Here is a 20,283-nt window from a genome sequence, read left to right on the forward strand (position 1 = left end):
CAGGGATGATGGGCTTGAGAGTAGGAGAAAGGCCCCTCTCCCTTGCTCCCTGGCAGACAAAGGCTTCAACGTCTCCAGAGGGGGCACTTTCTCCATCTTCCTCTCCTTCCTGTCCAGGAACCATCTGTGGTGATGGAGAAAAATCTCTCTGGAGGATTTGAACTCGTTTCCCTCAGGAACAGCTGCCCTGAAGGCTGAGCACAGATTGGAGGAGGCCTCAAAAGGGTCCAAATCCAGTCAGAAGGACCAGGATGTTCTCTGGGAAACACAGCTTGTGTGTTGAGAACTTCGGTCTTAAGTGGAGGAAGATGGGACACAGACACAATCAGAAAAATGGAGATTTCTATCGGTTTTCATTTCTTTAATTCAATATATGGAGCTGCCCTTCTCATGTTCATGGCTCTGGGTGCCTAAGAATTAATTCTCAGCTATTTTAATAAAATAATTAATTAAAGTAATTGGAAACACCGAGCGGTTGCTTGTGACCAAGGAAATAATGCTGAAGAACAAAAAATCTCAAAGGTAAACCAATTCCAAAATGGAAAAAAAGCTCAAACTAGTGAATGTTCCAGAAATTTTACCTCAGAACAAGGCCGTTTGGTGGAGAAATCAAGAGGGGGGAAATGGCATCTAATCTGTGACTGGAGAAAGGATGGAATTGCAAAATGTTGACAGGAAGAGTGAAAAGTGATTTTTGTTTTAATTATTCCTTTCACCAAACATAATCGAGGAACTGCATTTACATATATCCAAGATATATATAAAAGGGAAAAAACCAGGAAGAAAATGTGAAACATACCAAGAGATCTACTCAGCGTGAATAAATAGATCTATTTCTGTGTTGTGGGTATTATGTATGTACATACACACACATACACTTTGCATGTCTAATCACACTTGGCCAAATAAAGTATTCAATTCAATTCAATTCAATTCAATATACATATAATAAATATACCATATTATAACATTGTTATTAAGATGGACCATAAAATCCATCAAAGTTTATTAAAATTGTCGTTCCTGTCTATGACATTTCATGATTTCAATTTTGTAATTTTCTGTAAGGTAGTAATTATGAATTCCCAATTCAAAGGTTATTGTAGAAAAGGTCCTTCTGATTCTCTTTTAGATAACATCTCTGCAATACAGTAATTAAGCAATATGCACCCATTATCTACTTCAGGAGTCTCCAACCTCAGCAACTTTAAGATTTAAAGACTTCAACTCCCACAGACAATTTAGGAATTCTGGGAGTTCTGCAGCTCCAATCTCAGAGTCCCACCTCATGGGATCAGGTGTGGGCTCTGAAATTGAAAGGATGGGGCAGGACTCCAGCACTGGACTGAATGAGATGATCTCAAAGATCCCCTCACCATATCCTTCTGTTCCTTTATTTTATGGAAGGCTGCCTTACACGAAGGGTTGGACTAGATGCATCCACAGTTCTTCTGACCCTTCCATTGTAGGATTTTACATTCGAGTGCAAATGTAAGCATACACCCCATTGAAATGTTTGACAATTTCACCATATTTCACCACACATATATCTGATTTTCATTTGAACAATACGTAAGGGGATATAATAAAATACATATTGTGACCTTTATATTTGGTAGTCAACCTGGTGTTAACCGGTTCTGATGTCTGCATCCTTGTCTCTGATGTCTCCCCATTTTTTCCTACTGGCTTTATTTTGAAGTGGGGAGGAGAGGACCTCCTTCTTCTGTTCCCTCTCCACTGTCTCAGGGTCTTTTCCTCCTGGATGTAGATTTTTCCATCTCTTCTCGGCTAGGTCCTCCTCAAGCAGCATGGTACCTGGATAATCATGAATGACTTTCCCCTCAACTTCTCCCCACTGAATGGGTAGCTAGACTAGAGTTGTGGTTACCTTCCAGGGGTGGGTTCTACTTACCTTTACTACTGGTTTGCGCGTGTGCGCGCGCACTCTTCTGCACATGCGCAGAAGCTTCTACGCATGTGCAGTGGGCGGGGCCTCCCACCAGTTTTACTACCGGTTCTATAGAACCAGTGCAAACCAGGGGCAACCTACCACTGTTATCTTCCCTTGAAGACCCAGCATCTCCACTGCTTCTGATGGGCCAACTGATGCCTTTTGACCAAGAACGATGAACTGTGGAAATGGTGGCCCCAGGATCTCTGGACAGCTAGTTTCTTGGCCTTATTATAGAAATTCTTTAAATTGTTTGCTGCCCATCTCGCTCTAAGGCAGCCCCTTTGAAATGTCCCACCATCCTTGAAGCATCCAGGTGCTGAACTTTTGACGAGCAACTTTGCTCGTTGCAGAGCAACTTTGACTGGAGCTTTGGGCCGGCCTATCAGTTGGTTCTTGGTTGGGGCCCCCATGGGTTATTTTGGGACTTTTCCACCTGCTCCATAGTGCAGTTGGCTTAGCCAGAGGGAAGGGCCACCAACGTGGGAGGAAAGAGGGCTTTCAGTGGTGCCGGAATCTAGAGTCTTGGAGGAAGAGAGACGAATTTGGCTCCCCATTTCCTTCTTCTGTTCCCTTCCCCCCTCCTGCGGGGAAGGTTTGGTGAGTGGGAAAAGGGTCAAGTCCTGCCGCTTCCCTCTCTCAGAGCTGCAATAAGGAGCAGCTGGCGTTGCACGTCCCCCCCCCCTGCAGAGCTGGGATCCCAGAGCTCCCTCCCTCCACAGCACCAGTTGCTGCCCCTCCTGCCCAGCTGTGAGGCGCAGCCCCTTCTGCACCCCGGCCCCTCCCTGCAAGCCAGGGGGCGGAGTAGCCAGGAGAGGGCCGCTAGGCACTGGGGTGAGTTGTCCGTGGAGCTCTGCAGGGGCCACTGGGGAAACTTGTAGGCAGGGGACCGGAGACTCCCGCCTCTCTTGCAGTGTTTCATTTTCTCCTGCTCCTTCTTCCCCTTATCTTCTCGTTTCTTTGTGGGCATGGCTTGGTGGGCGTGGCAGGGGAAGAATAGTGCAAAATCCCCATTCCCACCCCACTCCAGAGCCAGCCAGAGGTGGTATTTGCCAGTTCTCCAAACTACTGAAAATTTCTGCTACTGGTTCTCCGAACTGCTCAAAATTCCCACTACCGGTTCTCCAGAACCTGCTGGATTTCACTCCTGCTTTGCTTCCTTCCTTTTTATTCCCATCTCCTTCCTTCCTTCCATCTTTCCCTTATCTTCTCGTTCCCTCACCCCCTTCCTTTTATTCCCATCTCCTTCCTTCCTTCCTTTTCTTCCTCCCGCTTTTTTGTTTTCTTTTAACTTTTCCTTTCCTTCTCTTTTTCTTTTCCCATACTGTTTCCCTCCCTCCCTTTCCCTTTCCTTCTTTCTTGCTACATTTTTCTTTCACTTCCTTTCCATCTTTTTTCCTTCCTTTTCTCTCCTTTTCCATTTTTTCTCTCCCTTTACTTTTTCTTTCCTTTTTTCTCTTCCCTTCTCCTGCACTATATTTTTTTCCTTTTCCCTTTCTCCATTTTTCTCTTCCTTTCCTTCTCCTATTTCTGTGTCTTTCCTTTTTTCTCATTTTCCTTTTCTTCCTTTCCCTCTTTTCTCCCTTTCTTCCTCTTTCTTGCACTTGCTTTCTCTCTTTCCCTTTCTCAGTCACCATTTATTTCTCTTTCCTTCCTTCCTTTTTCTCTCCTCTTCCTTTTGGTCTACTTCCCCTAATCTTACTCTTCGTTTTTTTCCCAGTAGTTTTTTAATTTGAACTTATTCTAACCCATTTCTGAAGAATGACGTACCCCATCACAAGGCAAGAATAAAGACAAAGGAGATTCAGATTTTTTTCCCCCAGCCTCAAAGAATTCCATGAGTTTGTTTTCCAAAATATTAAATTTATACTGAAAGAACAGAGGAATAAAATTCTCTTGGTGTCTTTTTTTTCCAGATGTGTTAGGAATAATTCTGGAGTTGCTTTTTATGTGCTTTTTCTGTTTATTTGTTTGAAGCTTTCAGGAAGCATCAAAAATGAAAATTGAGCAGAGAAGCTACAGAAGCTTAAAAAAAAAAAAGGATATTCAGATAATCCTAGACTTACAACAGTTCATTCAGTGATGTTCGAAGTTACAACGGAATTGAAAATAGTGACTTATGACTGTTTTTCACACTTGCAACCATTGCAGTATCCTCATAGTCACGTGATCAAAATTCAGACAACTGAATCGCTTAGCAACTGACTCGTATTTAATGACGGTCGCAGTGTCACGCGTCACGTGATCCCCTTTTGCAACCTTCTGACAAGCAAAATCAATGGGGGAACCAGATTCACTTAACAACCGTGTTACCAATTTAACAACCTCAGTGATTCACTTAACAACCGTGGGAAGAAAAGTCGTAAAATGGGGCAAAACTCAACAACAGAAATGTTGAGCTCAATTGCGGTTGCAAGTCCAGGACTACATGTATGTAGTAGGGCGTGTAGCAATTTCTTGTTCATGGGGGTTTTATATTTCTTTCAATTCTATTTCTCTTTACTGCATAGAATAGAACAGAACAGAATGTCAGGGTTCCAAGTAACACCCCCAACGAAAGAAAACTCCAAGGCTTGGATTTCCACAAAGTCACATTTTATTAGTGATGTCGTATTGGCACATCTGGGGAAGCCCAAATCTGAGAGCTTCCAGGGTTTCCCCGCCCAAAGGAAGTTCAAGTCCCTGCCCAACACCCCCAAGTCCATTACATGGTCCAATTACAGCACGGTCCCAACTGGACAGGCCTCCCAGTTCCAGCCTCCCAGGTGCAGGGCAAGATGGCCTTGACTTTCTGTGAAAGGAATATTGTTATGACTATGTATCACCAATGCTCCATACAATCCTCCCCTCCCAGTTTCCCACACTAGGAAACTCGGCAGGCCTGAAGGCACAACAGAAATGGATTCCAGGTATGACAGGCGGCCCTCCCCCACTCCCCCGGACAGAAAAGCGTATCCTGGAAAGAGAGTAACATAGTGGTTAAAATTCAACATACTAACCACCTCTCCCTCCTCCAGGGGGCCCTTTGCCTTATCAGGAAATTTATCATGGAACTGCTTTATCAGTCCATCTGCCTTAACATTCCAACTTTAACCCAAGTCGCTTCGGACAAAGGGTACCCTTTCCAATGTGCTAAGTATTGCAATCTACCTCTATACCAGTGGTTCTCAACCTTCTTAATGCTGTGACCCTTTAATACAGTTCCTCATGTTGTGGTGACCCCCAACCATAAAATTATTCCTAAAACCATTGAAAATATGTGTTTTCCGATGGTCTTAGGCGACCCCTGTGAAAGGGTCATTTGACCCTCAAAGGGGTCCCGACCCACAGGTTGAGAACCACTGCTCTATACAGTCTAGACCATTTCAGGATCTATTGATAGTCCTATAGGATCTATTTCAGACAAGTGACTATCCCATCTCTTCTTAAAAACGTCCAGGATGAAGGAACCACAATGTCTGAAGGAAAGCTGTTCCACTGGTTAAATGTCTTTACTGTAAGGAAGATTCTTGTTAATTCAAGATGGCTTTTCTCCTTGATTATTTTGAATGCATTGTTTCTTGTCCTGCCCACTGTTCTGTCCCCGTACCACACACGCACCCCACAGACGGCCCGGAGTTAATAAGCCACACGACAAAACTCTTTGAAGATAAAGCTGGCAGCAACCCAGTGGCTAGCTCCCAATTCAGACTTTACTCACACAAAACAAAGATTAAACTGCAAGCATTCCGATAAAACAGGCAGAGTTTCAACAATACAAGGATTAATCCAAATGCAGTCCAATAAAGCAGGCAAAGTCCAGTAACGCAGAGATCATGGATTATTTCCAGTTTTTGCTCATCACAAACTGAACCGGCCACCACACCCACATTTATACCCTGTGGGGTGTGGTCCAGTGACTCAGCTAATCTCTGGCACGCCTTCCCCTCTGCTGCGCACGCTTCTCCCTGCGCCTCTGCCGAGGGTCCAGCCAGCACTTATCTTCTTCATCGCTGTCCACCTGTGGCTGCGGGGATGTGCTTGGCTCTGAGCCTATCTTTTGGCCTTCGGTGTCCTCTGGAGGCATTGCCAGAGAGGAGGATCCTGGAGAGGGAGGCCTTGCCAACTCCTCTCCCTCACTCTCAGAGTCTGCATCTGTCGATAGCCCAGGCTCAGGCAACGGAACAACAACACCCAAGCTTATTATTGCCCACAGCCAGGAATTCGATCCTGAAAGGCTCATGGTTGATTCAGCCTTTCATCCTTCTGAGGTGGGTAAAATGAGGAGCCAGATTGCTGGAGAACATATGCTTACTTTGTAAACTGCTCAGAGGGTGTTGTAAAGCATTGTGCAGTGTTATATAAGTCTAAGTGGAATTACCATTGCTATATAGTTTCTCACAAGCGTGGATCCATTTATGAGAAGAAAGACTACCTTTCTGAGCAAAGCTCTTTCCACATTCCATGCATTTATACGGTTTCTCCCCTGTGTGGCTCATCTTATGGCAATTAAGGTGATATCTTTGAGCAAAGGCCTTTCCACACTCCATACATTTATATGGCTTTTCTCCTGTGTGGCTCTTTTTATGGTTACCAAGTCCACTGCTATGCGTAAACGCTTTCCCACACTGCATGCATTTATATGGCTTCTCCCCTGTATGGATCATCTTATGGGAAATAAGATGACCTCTGTGAGCAAAAGTATTTCCACATTCCATGCATTTATATGGTTTCTCTCCTGTGTGGATTTTGTTATGGCAAGTAAGACCATACTTTCGAGCAAATGTCTTTCCACAATTCATGCATTTATATGGTTTCTCCCCTGTGTGGATCATCTTATGAGAAATAAGATGACCTCTTTGAGCAAAGGTCTTTCCACACTCCATGCATTTAAATGGCTTTTCCCCTGTGTGGATCTTTTTGTGCATAGTAAGTCCACTGCTACGAGTAAAGGTTTTCCCACACTGCATGCATTTATATGGTTTCTCCCCTGTGTGGATCATCTTATGGGAAATAAGCTGACCTCTTTGAGCAAAGGTCTTTCCACACTCCATGCATTTAAAAGGCTTTTCCCCTGTGTGGAGCTTTTTGTGTATAGTAAGTCCACTGCTACGAGAAAAGGTTTTCCCACACTGCGTGCATTTATACTGCTTTTCTCCTGTGTGGATCTTTTTGTGGTTACTGAGTACACTGCTATGAGTAAAGGTTTTCTCACACACCATGCATTTATATGGTTTCTCTCCTGTGTGGATCTTTTTGTGGTTAGTAAGTCGACTGTTATGAGTAAAGGTTTTCCCACACTGTGTGCATTTATACGGCTTCTTCCCTGTGTGGATCATATTATGGGAAATAAGTGGACCTCTTCGAGTGAAGGTCTTTCCACATTCCATGCATTTAAATGGCTTCTCCCCTGTGTGGATCTTTTTGTGTATTCTGAGATTACTGATCTGAGTAAAGGTCTTTCCACACTCCATGCATTTAAATGGCTTTTTTCCTGTATGGAGCTTTTTGTGGATAGTAAGTCCACTACTATAAGCAAAAGTTTTCCCACACTCCATGCATTTATATGGTTTCTCTCCTGAGTGGACATTTTTATGGGAAGTAAGATTACTTCTTTGAGCAAAGGTCTTTCCGCACTCCATGCATTTATATGGTTTCTCTCCTGAGTGGATCCTTTTATGGGAAGTAAGGTTACTTTTTTGAGCAAAAGTCTTTCCACACTCCAGACATTTATATGGTTTCTCTCCTGAATGGATCCTTTTATGAGAAATAAGATTACCTCTTTCAGTAAAGGTCTTTCCGCACTCCATGCATTTATATGGTTTCTCTCCTGAATGGATCCTTTTATGGGAAATAAGACTACTACATCTTGTGAACCTGTTACCACATTCTCTGCATTTGTATAGCTTCACCCCAGTGTGGATCCTTTCGTGGGAGGTAAGTTGCCTGCTTGTTCTGAAACATGTTCCACATTCCAAACATTTATAAGGCTTCTCTCTTGTGTCAATCACTTTTTGAGATGTAAGGGACTTATTTCCAAGAGAAGGAATGAACGTCCCATTGTAACTTTGTCTTTTTATAGCATCTTCTCCTTTGTTTTGGGTTAAAATGTGTTCTTTTACTTGTAATTTAGCGTTGATTAGCTTCACACTTTTTCCAGTATATTTTTCCCTTATTTTTTCTTGTTGGGCAAGAAAGTCTTGCATCAGAGCATCAGTGAAAGATGAGCTTTCCTCATCCCAATTATTTGACTGGTTTTTCTCATGGCTTTTGAATTCCATTTGAATTCCAAACTTCTCTGTTCCATCTTTAGCATTGATCACTTGGAACAGTTCACAGGAATCTTGATTCTCCTGCTCATTATTACCTTCAAAGAGAAAGAGAAATGAAAATGGTAACAAGGTTAGAGAAAAAGATCAAAATGTAGAAAATAAAACAAATTTCCTTCTAAATTTTTCCGAAATTCCATTAGGTTGTTTGCATGCTAAAAGGGGTTTGATATAGACATGATTATTTCTATGTTCATGAGTCATGAAAGCTTTGAAAACATCTAAAAAACATCTCTTTCTTTACAATTATCTATATATATGCACATCTCACTCAAAGTCATTTTTAGATAAGGAATAATGAGGGGAAACATCCAAGCAGGAATAAGGAGAAAACATAAGAATTATTTGGGTTGGGTTAATTTCAGCAGAGACCTATGAGAACTGAAACAATTTTGAAACAAACTCCTTCATCCCCAGCATACCTTGGAGCAGCTGCTCCATGGTGTCTATCTGGCAGGACCCCCACTCGGCCTGTTCCTTGATCCCAGCGCTGAGATTTTGGAATGAAATCCCTTGCTTGAAGCCTCCCATTGGCTTGTAAACGCTCTTTGCACTGAGACTGGAAAGGTTGGGAGGCTTCAGGATTTCGCTGCTCCAATGTCTTATCAGCTGGATCTGGTACAGGCTTCAGGCTTCAGTTTGCAGAGAATAGAGGCCTAAACTACTTTAGTGCGAGATCACATGACACCAGTAGTGCAAGATCTCAGGCTAGTAATCTCGCATGAACCCGCACTGCAGTACTTTAGGCCTGTGTTCTTTTAAGAACTGAGGACTACATGAGATCCAGGACAAAAGTCTTTGAAAAAAAGGAGCCTTCCTTCTGTACCCTAGGATGCTCTGAGTCACACTGCATGAGGCCTTTGCTCTTAGATTGGATTGGGAGAATGCTCTTCCACAGTCTAAGTGTGAAAGTTCTGTTCCCACCAAATTTGGGAAGGTTTCAGAAGACCAATGACAACATATTCTTGTCACATGATCTCCAGAGGACACATAAAAGCACACCCCATTCTTCTCAGCCTCCACAGAGAAGTTCAAATAGAAATGGAAAAATACAGATAAGAAATGCCCCAAAAGCATCTCAGCAAAGAGACACTGACTCTTTCCTTCCTTGGGGTACGAGAAGGCCAGATCCTTCCCTTCTCCCTCCCAGGAGACGATATCTGATTAGTGATTTTTAAAATAAAAAATAACTATAATCTGTCTCTTACCCAGAGAGACTACATTCCTATGGTTTTCAAGCATGACTTCCGAATGCAGCGCTTTTTGGTCAGGATCCAGCTGAGACCATTCCTCCTCAGAGAAATACACAGCCACCTCCTCGAAGGACACAAGACTCTCCTGAACACAGAAGAAAGAACAGAACAGGAGAATTCGCAAGAGCTGTTCATCATCCTCAATGATTTAGACAAGCGATAGAAGGGGAACTCATCAAATTGGCAGACAAGACCAAATTGACAGGAATACCAACACTCCAGAAGACAGGCTCAGGATATAGAAGGATCAACAGATTGGACCCCATTAACAAAATGAAAAACAACATTGAGAAATGTAAGGTTCTACATTTAAGAATGAAAAACCAAATGCACAGGCATAGAATTGGTGATATCTGGCTCTACAATAGTAAGTGTAACAGGGGAGACCGTGCTGACATCGGAGCAAGATGGTTGTGGCAAGTGGAGGTCCATTGAGGTCAACTGCTTTCTGCCTGCCTGGAGGATCTTCGGAGCCAAAGTTACCCCACTTTGGCAGTCCATTTTGTTGGAGCTGGAAAATCTTCCTGACAGGCGGAGAAGAAGCCAGCCATCAATGGCTGACCGGAGCTGTGACAGCCGGTATGAAGAAAGCAAAGAAAGAAGCGTAAAGTGAAGCAGTGTGCTGGTTCTGGGTAAGGATTGTCTAATTTCTACCTAGTAAGTTTAATTCCCCAAATATGTTTAAGAAAAGAGGGACTCCAGAGAGAAAGAGGGAGGGCCCAGGTTTCCTCCCTCCAAGGAAAAGTGGCGAGTGGAAGTTTAGAGCTGATTACAAATCCATTGAAGTAGAGAGAGAAGCGACTGGAAAATTAATTTTAAAACAGAAGAGAAAGCCTGGACTGGGTATTTTAAAAAGATAAATATAACTCAAAGCATGCATATGGATAAAAGTATTTTTAATGAGTTATTTCGCCTTAGTAGTGGCTACAAGTGAAAGTTTTCCTTTTTTTTTCATTGATTTACCAACTCATTGTAGAAAAGTAAAAAAGAGTAAGGGTGACATCTACTGGCCAAAGACAATATAGAACAGATTGGATAACGATTTGCTTGAAGTGGTGTAAGGTTTCCTGCCTAAACAGGGAGTTGGACTAGAACAGTGGTTCTCAACCTTCCTAATGCCGCGATCCTTTAATACAGTTCCTCATGTTGTGGTGACCCCCAACCATAAAATTATTTTTGTTGCTACTTCATAACTGTAATTTTGCTACTGTTATGAATCGTAATGTAAATATCTAATATGCAGAATGTATTTTCATTGTTACAAATTGAACATAATTAAAGTATAGTGATTAATCACAAAAACAATATATAATAAATGAGGAAGGTCAGCATGCATTGGTAGGAGTGAGTTGCTCATAATTTTTCTTCTTACCTTATTTATATTGTCCCCCATTATTATCTGAAAGAACCTGTTACTCAGCATGTTATTAATTAGTCAATAGAAATTTTTGCAGGGGATAATATGGCACAGTTTGTATAACAACCCATCCTCCTTGTGTCATCTAAGAACACAGCTCTGGTTTTGAGGCCTTGCAAGGAATATAAATCCTTCCATTCCCCAACATCTCTAGTCGGAGCTGAAGAAGCCTCTTGGTGGATGAGAAGCCAAAACGTCTTCAAAGAAAAAACAAGAAACTCCAGTGGGGAAAAAAAGCAACTTTGGGATATGACTTAGCAGCTGCTAGGAAAGGGGGGTAACATTTTTCCGAAGAGGAAGGAAAACACGCATACAAGGCTGCGAGACAGGAGCCACGAGGCTCCAGCCCTTAAAATGTTCAGCAGCGAGAAAACAAGCACTGAGCCAAAGGGCGCCACGAGAGAGGCGTGTTTGCACAGCAGCCACGTTGCCTTGAAGGAGGAGTCGGCTAAATTGACTGATTCTGGTTTCATCCTGCAGACAGTTATCTTCTGCCTCTCTTCCACGCTTCGTTTCCCAGCAGGGAGTTTTCGGGGCCATGCAAAACCTCGGGTCCATCCCACCCCAACCTGCTTTCCATGGCTAAGTTAGCCCCCAAGCTGCGGGCCACCAACCCCCCCCGACAAATTTCGCTCTTCGCTGGCCGCCAGGCTCAGCCACCCTTGGTCACCTCCGTCTTTTAAGGATGTACCTGCCCTTGGGCTGCCTGCAGCCCTGCACTGGTTTCCCCCACCCGGTACTAACAGGCCTGCTGGGCCCGCAGGTCAGTCGAAAAAAGAAGAAGGCACGACAGATTCCGCGCAAGCAGGCCTGAGCCGCCCAGGCCTGGAGCCGCCATGATGCAAATGAAGCTGGGAAGAAATGAGCTGACAGATCCAGTCCACCTACCGCGAAGGCGTGGGTTTAGAGCTGCCCAGCAGGGGGCGCCATAGCCTCTAAAGCAGTGGTTCTCAACCTGTGGGTCGGGACCCCTTTGGGGGTCGAATGACCCTTTCATGACCTTTGACCTAGTAGTCTGAGCCATTGGGTGAAAGAAAGAAAACAAAGAAGAGAAAATTCCCTGGGAAGGTCATTTCTCACCCTTTGGAAAGCGGGAATGTTTGATCTCCTAATCGAGGCGCAAATTAGAGGATTGGAAATTATTTTGTAGCCCAAAGTACCATGATTACATGCTCTACGTAGCCATTCTCTTTGGATTTTGAACTACAGGTTATAAACAAGACTTTTTCAAAATGGTACTTTGGCACTGTGAGCATTTAGTTATTTTTCGTTAGCCTTGCACAATTCCAAGTCAATGAACAACCCTAGATGATAGGCTCAAGATCCAGATGGATCTTGACAGACATGAACACTGGGCCCAATCTAACAAAATTAAATTCAATGTAGAGAAAAGTAAAGTTTTACACTTTGGCAAGAAAAAACAAAAGTCCACATATAAACTGGGTGAAACCAAGCTTATTAGCAGTAACTGTGAGAGGGACCTTGGACTCTTAGTGGACAACCAATTAAATTTGTTTTTCCAGTTTTGGTCACACTATAAAAAAGATGTTGAGACTCTAGAAAAAGTGCAGAGAAGAGGAACCAGGATGATTAGGGAACTGGAGACTAAAACATATGAAGAACGGTTACAGGATCTGGGCATGGCTAGTCTAGAGAAGAGAAGGACCAGGGGAGATATGATAGCAATATTCCAATATTTGAGGGGCTGCCACAGAGAGGAGGGGGGGTCAAACTATTTTCCAAAGCACCCAAAGGCCAGGCAAGGAATAATGGATGGAAACTGAATAAGGATAGATTCAACCTGGAAATAAGGAGACATTATCTGACAGTGGGAGCAATCAACCAATGGAAGAGAAGTTGCCTTCAGAAGTTGTGGGACCTTCATCACTGGGAGCTTTCAAGAAGAAACTGGACTGCTATCTGTCAGAAATGGTATAGGGTTTGCTTGGGCAAGGGATTGGATTTGATGACCTATAAGGTTCCTTCCAATTCTGTTAATCTATATCTTCCGAGGTCGATAAATTACAAAAAGAACGGAGGTCTAGCAGGTCCTGCCACTGTGATATGTTTATTCCTAATTCTTGGAAGGATTTTAAAAAATTGCTTCTTGTAAACTCTAAGTTGGAGGAGTACCTAGCAGAACAAGATAACCAGAGGAAGCTATGCTGGCTGACAGTAATTTGAACCTGCTATTGTGATGTCCATGTTGTGGAAGAACACAAAAATAACCCAGTCCAAACAAGCGGGGGGCGGGGGGGAAATAGAAGGAGAGAGCATTCTGCACACTCACTTCACTTCCTGAAGGGAGAATACAAATCTAATAACTTTTCCCTTTCTTACTTGATTTGAAGGTTCAGCCACTGTTTGATCTCTGTCATAAAAACCAGAAAATTCCATTCTTTGTTTCTCTGTAAGAAATAAAAAATTTCAACATGCATAATTAACAAAATAGGAAGAGGTATTCTATAGAAGAGAAGAGAGTGAAGGCAAGACAGATGGGTAATCGGAGGATCTTCTATTACCTCCTGAGCTGCCCTGAGTTTGATCTTCCATAGGGCTCCTCCTGAAAAATAGCTCCTGTGGGGGATTTGATGGATTCTTCTTTCCCTCAGGATCCCTGATCTCCACAGTGCAGCACTTCCAATAGGAGGAAGGAAGGAAGAAGCAGAATTAATGTACATCACACAACGTAAAGTGGATTCCTATATTCAGAACACAACCTCAAAGCCCCCAATATCCATCAGTGTGGTTGAGTGAGAAAACAATGGAACAATGTCCTACAAGAATAGGTGAGACATCGCCACATATTATGAATGTCAGAAGTTTGGAAAGGAGTGGTGAAGTATTCAAATACATTCTCTATTCTCTTTTGAACTCTTACCTGCAACTCGACCTGCTCCTTCTGCTCCTCCACCTGGCTCAGGAGGAAGCCTTCCACCAGGGCCACCGCCTGGGAGCTGGTCTCTGCTCCATATTCCCGCACCCAGCTCTCCATCTCTGGGGGCAGAAGAGCCAGGAACTGCTCCAGAACCATCAGGTCCAGCATCTGCTCTTTGGTGTGCTTTTCTGATTTCAGCCATCGCCTGCAAAAGTCATGGAGATGGCTGCAAAATCTTCGGGGACCCTCAGCTTCCTGCCATTGGATGAACTGCCAGGGCTGAACGTCTGAAGGGAGGATGGTTTCCTCCTCCAGGATCTCCTGCCCAGTCCTTGTCCAGAGCTTCCCCGCCTTCCCAGGCTGAGCAGCTGAAGGGCCTTTTCCGCTTCCCTCCTTTCCAAAAGGTTGTGTCTCCATCCTTTCTTTGTCCTGCGGAGCAGCTCCAAATGGCTCCAAGGACTCTGGTGGGTCTCCAGATGCCTTTTCCTTCACGGGACCATTTCTGGGGCTGCAGGACTGATCCGTCCAAGGGATTCCGCTCTTTTTTTCGCCACAAGAGAAAAGTTTGCCTTGCAAAGACCACCAATGGCTTCCAGTTTCTGTATCTGAGATGGAAGGAAAAATAAACGCCAAAGAATTAGAAAGTGGAATTCAGCCACTGAACAACCTTCACCCAACCTGCCTGGAGCCCCAAGAGGCTCATCCCAGCGCAGGACTGAGGTGCCCCCGAGCAGGGCCGGGAAGGAGGCAGCTGGAGAGGTGGCCCCACTTCGCTCCCCTCCGGAGACAGGGAGCCTGGTGCGAATCCTCCCTCCTCCTCACCCGGCTTCTCTCCCCTCCTGCTGGGCCTCCGCAAGGCCGACCCTCCCCTCCCCCCCCCTACTCGGGCTCTTCCCCGGACAAAGGGAAGGGAAGGGAGCCCCGGAGCCCCTCCGCCTTCCTGGCATCCCCGGTTCTTCTGCTGCTGCTCCTTTGGAGGTCCGCTACCTCCTTCATGGAGAGGGCGGCTGGGGAGCATGGGACCAGGGAAGAGCCCCTCCCCTCACCCAGAGCACGTCTGGATCTCCCCCCGCCAGACTCTCCCGCAGCCTCTCCGCCTCCTGCGGAGCCTCAAGGGTTAAGGAGAACGAGTGCGGCTTCCTAGAGCGGCAAGCGTTTGCGATGTCACTCCCGTCGCCGCCTCCTCTGGAAAGGCAGGTGTGACGTTCGTCCTCCAGGGGACCAATGGGGAACCGTCTGACGTTAACTTCTCCTACCCGATGGTGCCCCCTGGTGGGTTTGGCGCAAAGTGCCAGGATTGTAGAAAGGGCGGGAAACAGGAGCGCGCCTGAGGAGAACGGACAGTACAGGGATGATGGACATGGGAGTAGTGTGGAAAGCCCCTAACAGTTCCTCCCTGCCCAAGAAAAGCATCGTGGTCTCCAGAGGCAGCAATTTCTCCATCTTCCTCTCCTTTCCTGTCCAGGAATTGTCGGTGGAGATGGAGAAAATTCTCTGGAGGATTTGAACTCGCTTCTTTCAAGAACATCCACCCTGAAGGCTTTGTATAGATTGTGGGAGGCCTCAAAAGGGTCCAAATCTTGTCAGAACCAGCCGGGTGGTCAGAAGAGGATGACCAGGAGCCTCTGTGGGGAAGACAGCTTGTGTCTTGCGGTTGTTGGGACTCTCGCCTGAAGGGGAGGCAGGAAGGCCACAATCAGGAAAATTATTATTTTTTATTTCTTTAATTCAATGCATGCAGCTGCCCTTCTCACACTGTTCACTCAGCCTCTTGGCAAAGGGAGGAGGCAGAAAGGGCAGAGACCCCTCTGGTCTCTTCTGAAGAGAACTTTATGCATGTTTCGCAAGTAACTACACGGCTGATACATATTTAATTTTAAGTTACCTTAACGTTATGACACACCACCAAAAGACAAAAATATGGCCCTGATGCTTGAAAAATATATTTTGCCCGTGCATTTGTTTTAGCTTCTGTTCATTCTGGTCCTTCTATGAAAAACAAATTGTTCACCCAGAAGATTTTTCCACACACTCTACATTGACATCTGTCATTATTCCATCTCATCATAAGAGGGCTGTTAAATTTCTAGGATCTAGCCCAATAACTCTCAGTACTTCATCAATAACAGAAATAACTTACTTATTTATTTTTGAGAATATAACTTAACCTATTCATATACATCTATAACCTTGCTTCTGAATCTCATAGATATTCATCTAAATCTGAGGGAAGTTTTACAGACAAGGACTTATATACCCGGAGGGAGGAGTCAAAGGTAAGGCGGAGTTGGGAATGGGATGGGTTTAAGGGATTTAACCCATGCTAAACCATAGAGTACAGAATAAATACAAGAGTTAGACATTTTATCCGACAAGGACTTTGACCGAAAAAGGTTCCCTGCTTCTACATTCATACTGGTGGACTCAGATCTTAATTTGACACAGCGGATGCAAGTTGGATTGAAGGATCCTTGGTGCCCTCTGAGGTTGATTGGTGCACTGATGATGTTCCCTAGTTTGGGTAATGAAATGTCTGCAACAAAACAATCAAGCTCAGAGAGCACCAAGGATCCCTCGTTTCAACCGTGAGTTATACATTTTCTCTTTTATTGGCAGATTGGATTATTTTTGGTGTGAGAACTTAATATGCATCCACATTTCCCTACCACCTCTTTCCCTTAATAAAACTACTTGTCAGGGTTCTGAGTAATGCTCCCAACCAATTCAGAACTCTGAGTTGGCTTGGCTTCCTCAAAAATCCAGTTTATTGGATACATTATATCTGCATGATCAAAGGTGAAAGCAAAATTGAATAATTCCCGTATTTTGGGTATAGGTAAAGAATTGATACTATTCCCCACCCTCATGTCACAGGTCACATTAGCTAAGAAAGAAGAAGATGAAGTTTTCAGCACTCCCTCCTGCCATTGTTGGGCACGCTAATTTGGCCTTGGTCCTCAGCAGTCTTATTGTTATGTCTGGCACATTGGGAGAAAACATTCTACATTCCATAAATTCCATCTCCCCACCCCCTCTTAAGTATGTGGGAAGGGAGGAGGCTTATTCAAACTATATATAGAGACGAAGCGGCAAAGGTGATGGTAAATGGTGAAATGACAGAGAAAATACATATTAGAAAAGGAACAAGAAAAGGAAGCCCTTTATCTCCATTATTATTTATATTAACATTAGAGATTTTAAATAGAAAAGTGAGGCAGGAAAAGGAAATAAAAGGAATGAGAATTTAAAAAGAAGAATACAAACTTCAAGCATTTGCGGATGATTTGGTGTTTATCATGGAAGACCCAATAGACAGCGCCAAAACTATTAGAACAAATAGAAGAATATGGGAAAGAAGCAGGTCTGAAAATCAATAAAGATAAGACAAAAATATTAGTTAAAAATATAAGAGAAAAGAAAAAGAAAGAGATGATGGAGAAACTGGACATTCAAATTGTGAAGAAAGTAAAATATTTGGGCATCTATCTGACATCAAGATGTGCAACGCTCAAGGAAGGCAATTATCACAAACTGAAAAAACAAATTGAAATAGACCTGGAGAAATGGAGAAACTTGCAATTATCACTAATGGGAAGAATAGCATTAATAAAAATGAATGTATTACCAAAAATATTATTTTTATTTCAAACTATACCAATAAAACTGGAGAAAAAATATTTTGAAAAGTTGAAGAAAATAAAGTGGAAATATGTGTGGCAAGGAAAGAGAGCAAGGATTAACATAAAAATGCTACAAGAGGCAAGAATTAGAGGTGGGTTTGACCTTCCGAATATTATCAAGCGGCAGCATTAACATGGATTAAAGAATGGATTTTATTAAGGAATACAAGACTATTGACATTGGAGGGTCATGATTTACAACTGGGCTGGCATGCCTTTTTATGGTACGGGAAACAAAGGATACTTGGATATTTCCAAAGACATTATGTAAGAAATGGTTTGCTATCAGTGTGGGAAAGAGTGAAAGAAAAACATCATTTGAATATTCCAATGTGGCTTTCTACAATAGAAGCGGTGACATACCCAAATATTGTGAACATGGGGAATATTGTTAGATATAAAGACATTTTGACAAATCAGGGAGAAGTGAAACAAAAACAAGAATTAGAGAGTCAGATGATGTCAAGTAAAAGGAGAAAGGGGAGGGGGTAAAAGGGAAAAAAGTGAGATATTATAAAAATGTATGCAAATGATGAAATAAAAATAAATAATAATTGAATAAGAAATTGAAATGAGAATAAAGATAATTAGGAAATAGGGGCTGCTCGAATACCACTTTAGATTGAACTGAAAAGGGAAACAACAGGAGAGAGGGGAAGGAGTAGAGAGAGAGAGGAAGGGAAAAGAGGAGAGGAGAGGAAAAAGAAGAAAGGGAAAAGGAGAGGAAGAAGAGGGAGGGGAAAGAGGAGTAGAGGAAAAGGTAGAAGGGGGGACGAAGAGAGGAGTGGGGAAGAGAAGGGAAGTAGGAAAGAGAAGGAGAGGAAGAACGAAGGAAGTAGGAGGAGAAACAGGAAGGAAGAGAAGGGGAGGAGAAGAAGAAAGGTTGGAGTAAAGGTAAAGGGTAAAAGAGCAGCCCTGAAAAAGTAAGAATTAAAAATGAATTTTAAAAGAAAAGATGAATGAAAAATGATGGAAATGACTGTACATGTAAATGTATTTATGAAAAATTAAAAAAAAAACTTTATTTAAAAAAGGTGATAAAATGCTGTACAATCAGACCAGAAATGTATTAACAAGGGAGATCAGAACAGCAAAAAGAAGCCACTCTGAAAAGCTAAAGAATCAGTTCTCAACAAATGAACCGGCAAACATGTGGAAAACTCTTAAGAATATCACCAGCTATGGCAAACCTCCTTCCCAGGCTGAAGGAAATCAACAACTGGCAGATGACCTGAACGTGTTTTACTGCATGTTTCAAAGGAAACTACAGCCACCTATCTCCATAACCCCCATCTCAGACACACCAACAACAGCCAAGCCTCCTACAACGGATCCCATCCCATTGGGTTCACAACCCCTAGTGATCCCAGAAAAGGAAGTGCAAGACCTATTTCACAGACAAATGCCAGGAAAAACTCCAGGCCCAGACAAGATAACTTCTTGCTTAAAAGTCTGCTGACCATTTGGCCCCCATCTTCACCTGTATCTTCAATAAATCGCTAGAGATGTGCAATGTTCCTTCTTGCTTCAAACGCTCTACTATCATCCCAGTGCTGAAGAAGCCCACCATCAAGGAACTGAATGACTACAGACCAGTTGCTCTAAAATCTGTAGTCATGAAAACCTTTGAAAGGCTAGTGCTGTCCCACTTGAAAACCATCACGGATCCGCTGTTAGACCCCTTGCAATTTGCATACCGAGCAAATAGATCAACAGAAGATGCTGTTAATATGACTCTGCACTACATCCTACAACATCTTGAATCTCCAAAGACCTACACAAGGGTCCTCTTAGAAATAGAATTACAGAGTTAGAAGGGACCTTGGAGGTCTTCTAGTCCAACCCCCTGCCCAGGCAGGAAATCCTACACCACTTCAGACAAATGGTTATCCAACATCTTCTTAAAAATTTCCAGTGTTGGAGCATTCACAACTTCTGCAGGCAAGTTGTTCCACTTATTAATTGTTCTAACTGTCAGGAAATGTCTCCTTAGTTGTAAGTTGCTTCCCTCCTTAATTAATTCCCACCAATGCTTCTTGTTCTACCCTCAGGTGCTTTGAAGAATAGTTTGACTCCCTCTTCTTTGTGGCAATCCCTGAGATATTGGAACACTGCTATCATGTCTCCCCTAGTCCTTCTTTTCATTAAATTAGACATATCCAGTTCCTGCAACTGTTCTTCACATGTTTTAGTCTCCAGTCCCCTAATCATCTTTGTTGCTCTTCTCTGTACTCTTTCTAGAGACTCAACATCTTTTTTACATCGTGGTGACCAAAACTGAATGCAATATTCCAAGTGTGGCCTTACCAAGACATTATAAAGTGGTATTAGCACTTCACGTGATCTTGATTCTATCCCCGTTTATGCAGCCCAGAACTGTGTTGGCTTTTTTGGCAGCTGTTGTACACTGCTGGCTCATATCTAAATGGTTGTCCACTAGGACTCCAAGATCCCTCTCACAGTTACTACTATGGAGCAAGGTACCATATATACGGTACCTGTGCATTTTGTTTTTCTTACTTAAATGTAGAAGCTTACTTTTTTCATTGTTGAATTTCATTTTTTTTTTATTTGATTTATATGCCGCCCTTCTCCGAAGACTCAGGGCGGCTTACAATGTGCTCAGCAATTTTGTTAGATAGCGCCCAATATTCAAGTCTGTCAAGATCCTTCTGTATCTTGAGCCTATCTGTTGTGACCCAGGCCCAAATAAGTAATAGGAAAATCAGTCAGTGAAAAAACAAACTTTATTTGAACAGCTGAGAATTATTTCATTTCCAGCGTCGTTAAACT

At 43.2% G+C, this 20,283-nt stretch overlaps 1 protein-coding gene across 9 annotated transcripts in view; it reads right to left on the reverse strand.

The window, feature by feature from the left end:
* Window positions 1-4,532: 4,532 nt before the first annotated feature.
* The window catches only part of LOC132710762 (uncharacterized), a 139,707-nt gene continuing 123,956 nt past the window's right edge, over window positions 4,533-20,283 (reverse strand). For 3 of the 9 annotated variants that reach the window (XM_087884786.1, XM_087884784.1, XM_087884785.1), the window contains exons 5-6: window positions 9,471-9,600; window positions 4,533-8,300 (exon numbers count right to left, since the gene is read on the reverse strand). In XM_087884786.1, coding sequence (XP_087740912.1) covers window positions 6,301-8,300; window positions 9,471-9,600 — 2,130 coding nt within the window. In that variant the 3' untranslated portion in view covers window positions 4,533-6,300. Of the gene's footprint in view, window positions 8,301-9,470; window positions 9,601-13,272; window positions 13,341-13,454; window positions 13,570-13,813; window positions 14,416-14,632; window positions 14,998-20,283 lie in introns of those variants that run through there. The other 6 variants (XM_087884787.1, XM_087884783.1, XM_087884782.1 and 3 more) reach the window with 6 other exon arrangements.

Source organism: Pantherophis guttatus, chromosome 2 (genome assembly GCF_059756535.1).
Source record: "Pantherophis guttatus breed Tessera chromosome 2, ASM5975653v1, whole genome shotgun sequence".
Taxonomy (NCBI): Eukaryota; Metazoa; Chordata; class Lepidosauria; order Squamata; family Colubridae; genus Pantherophis; species Pantherophis guttatus.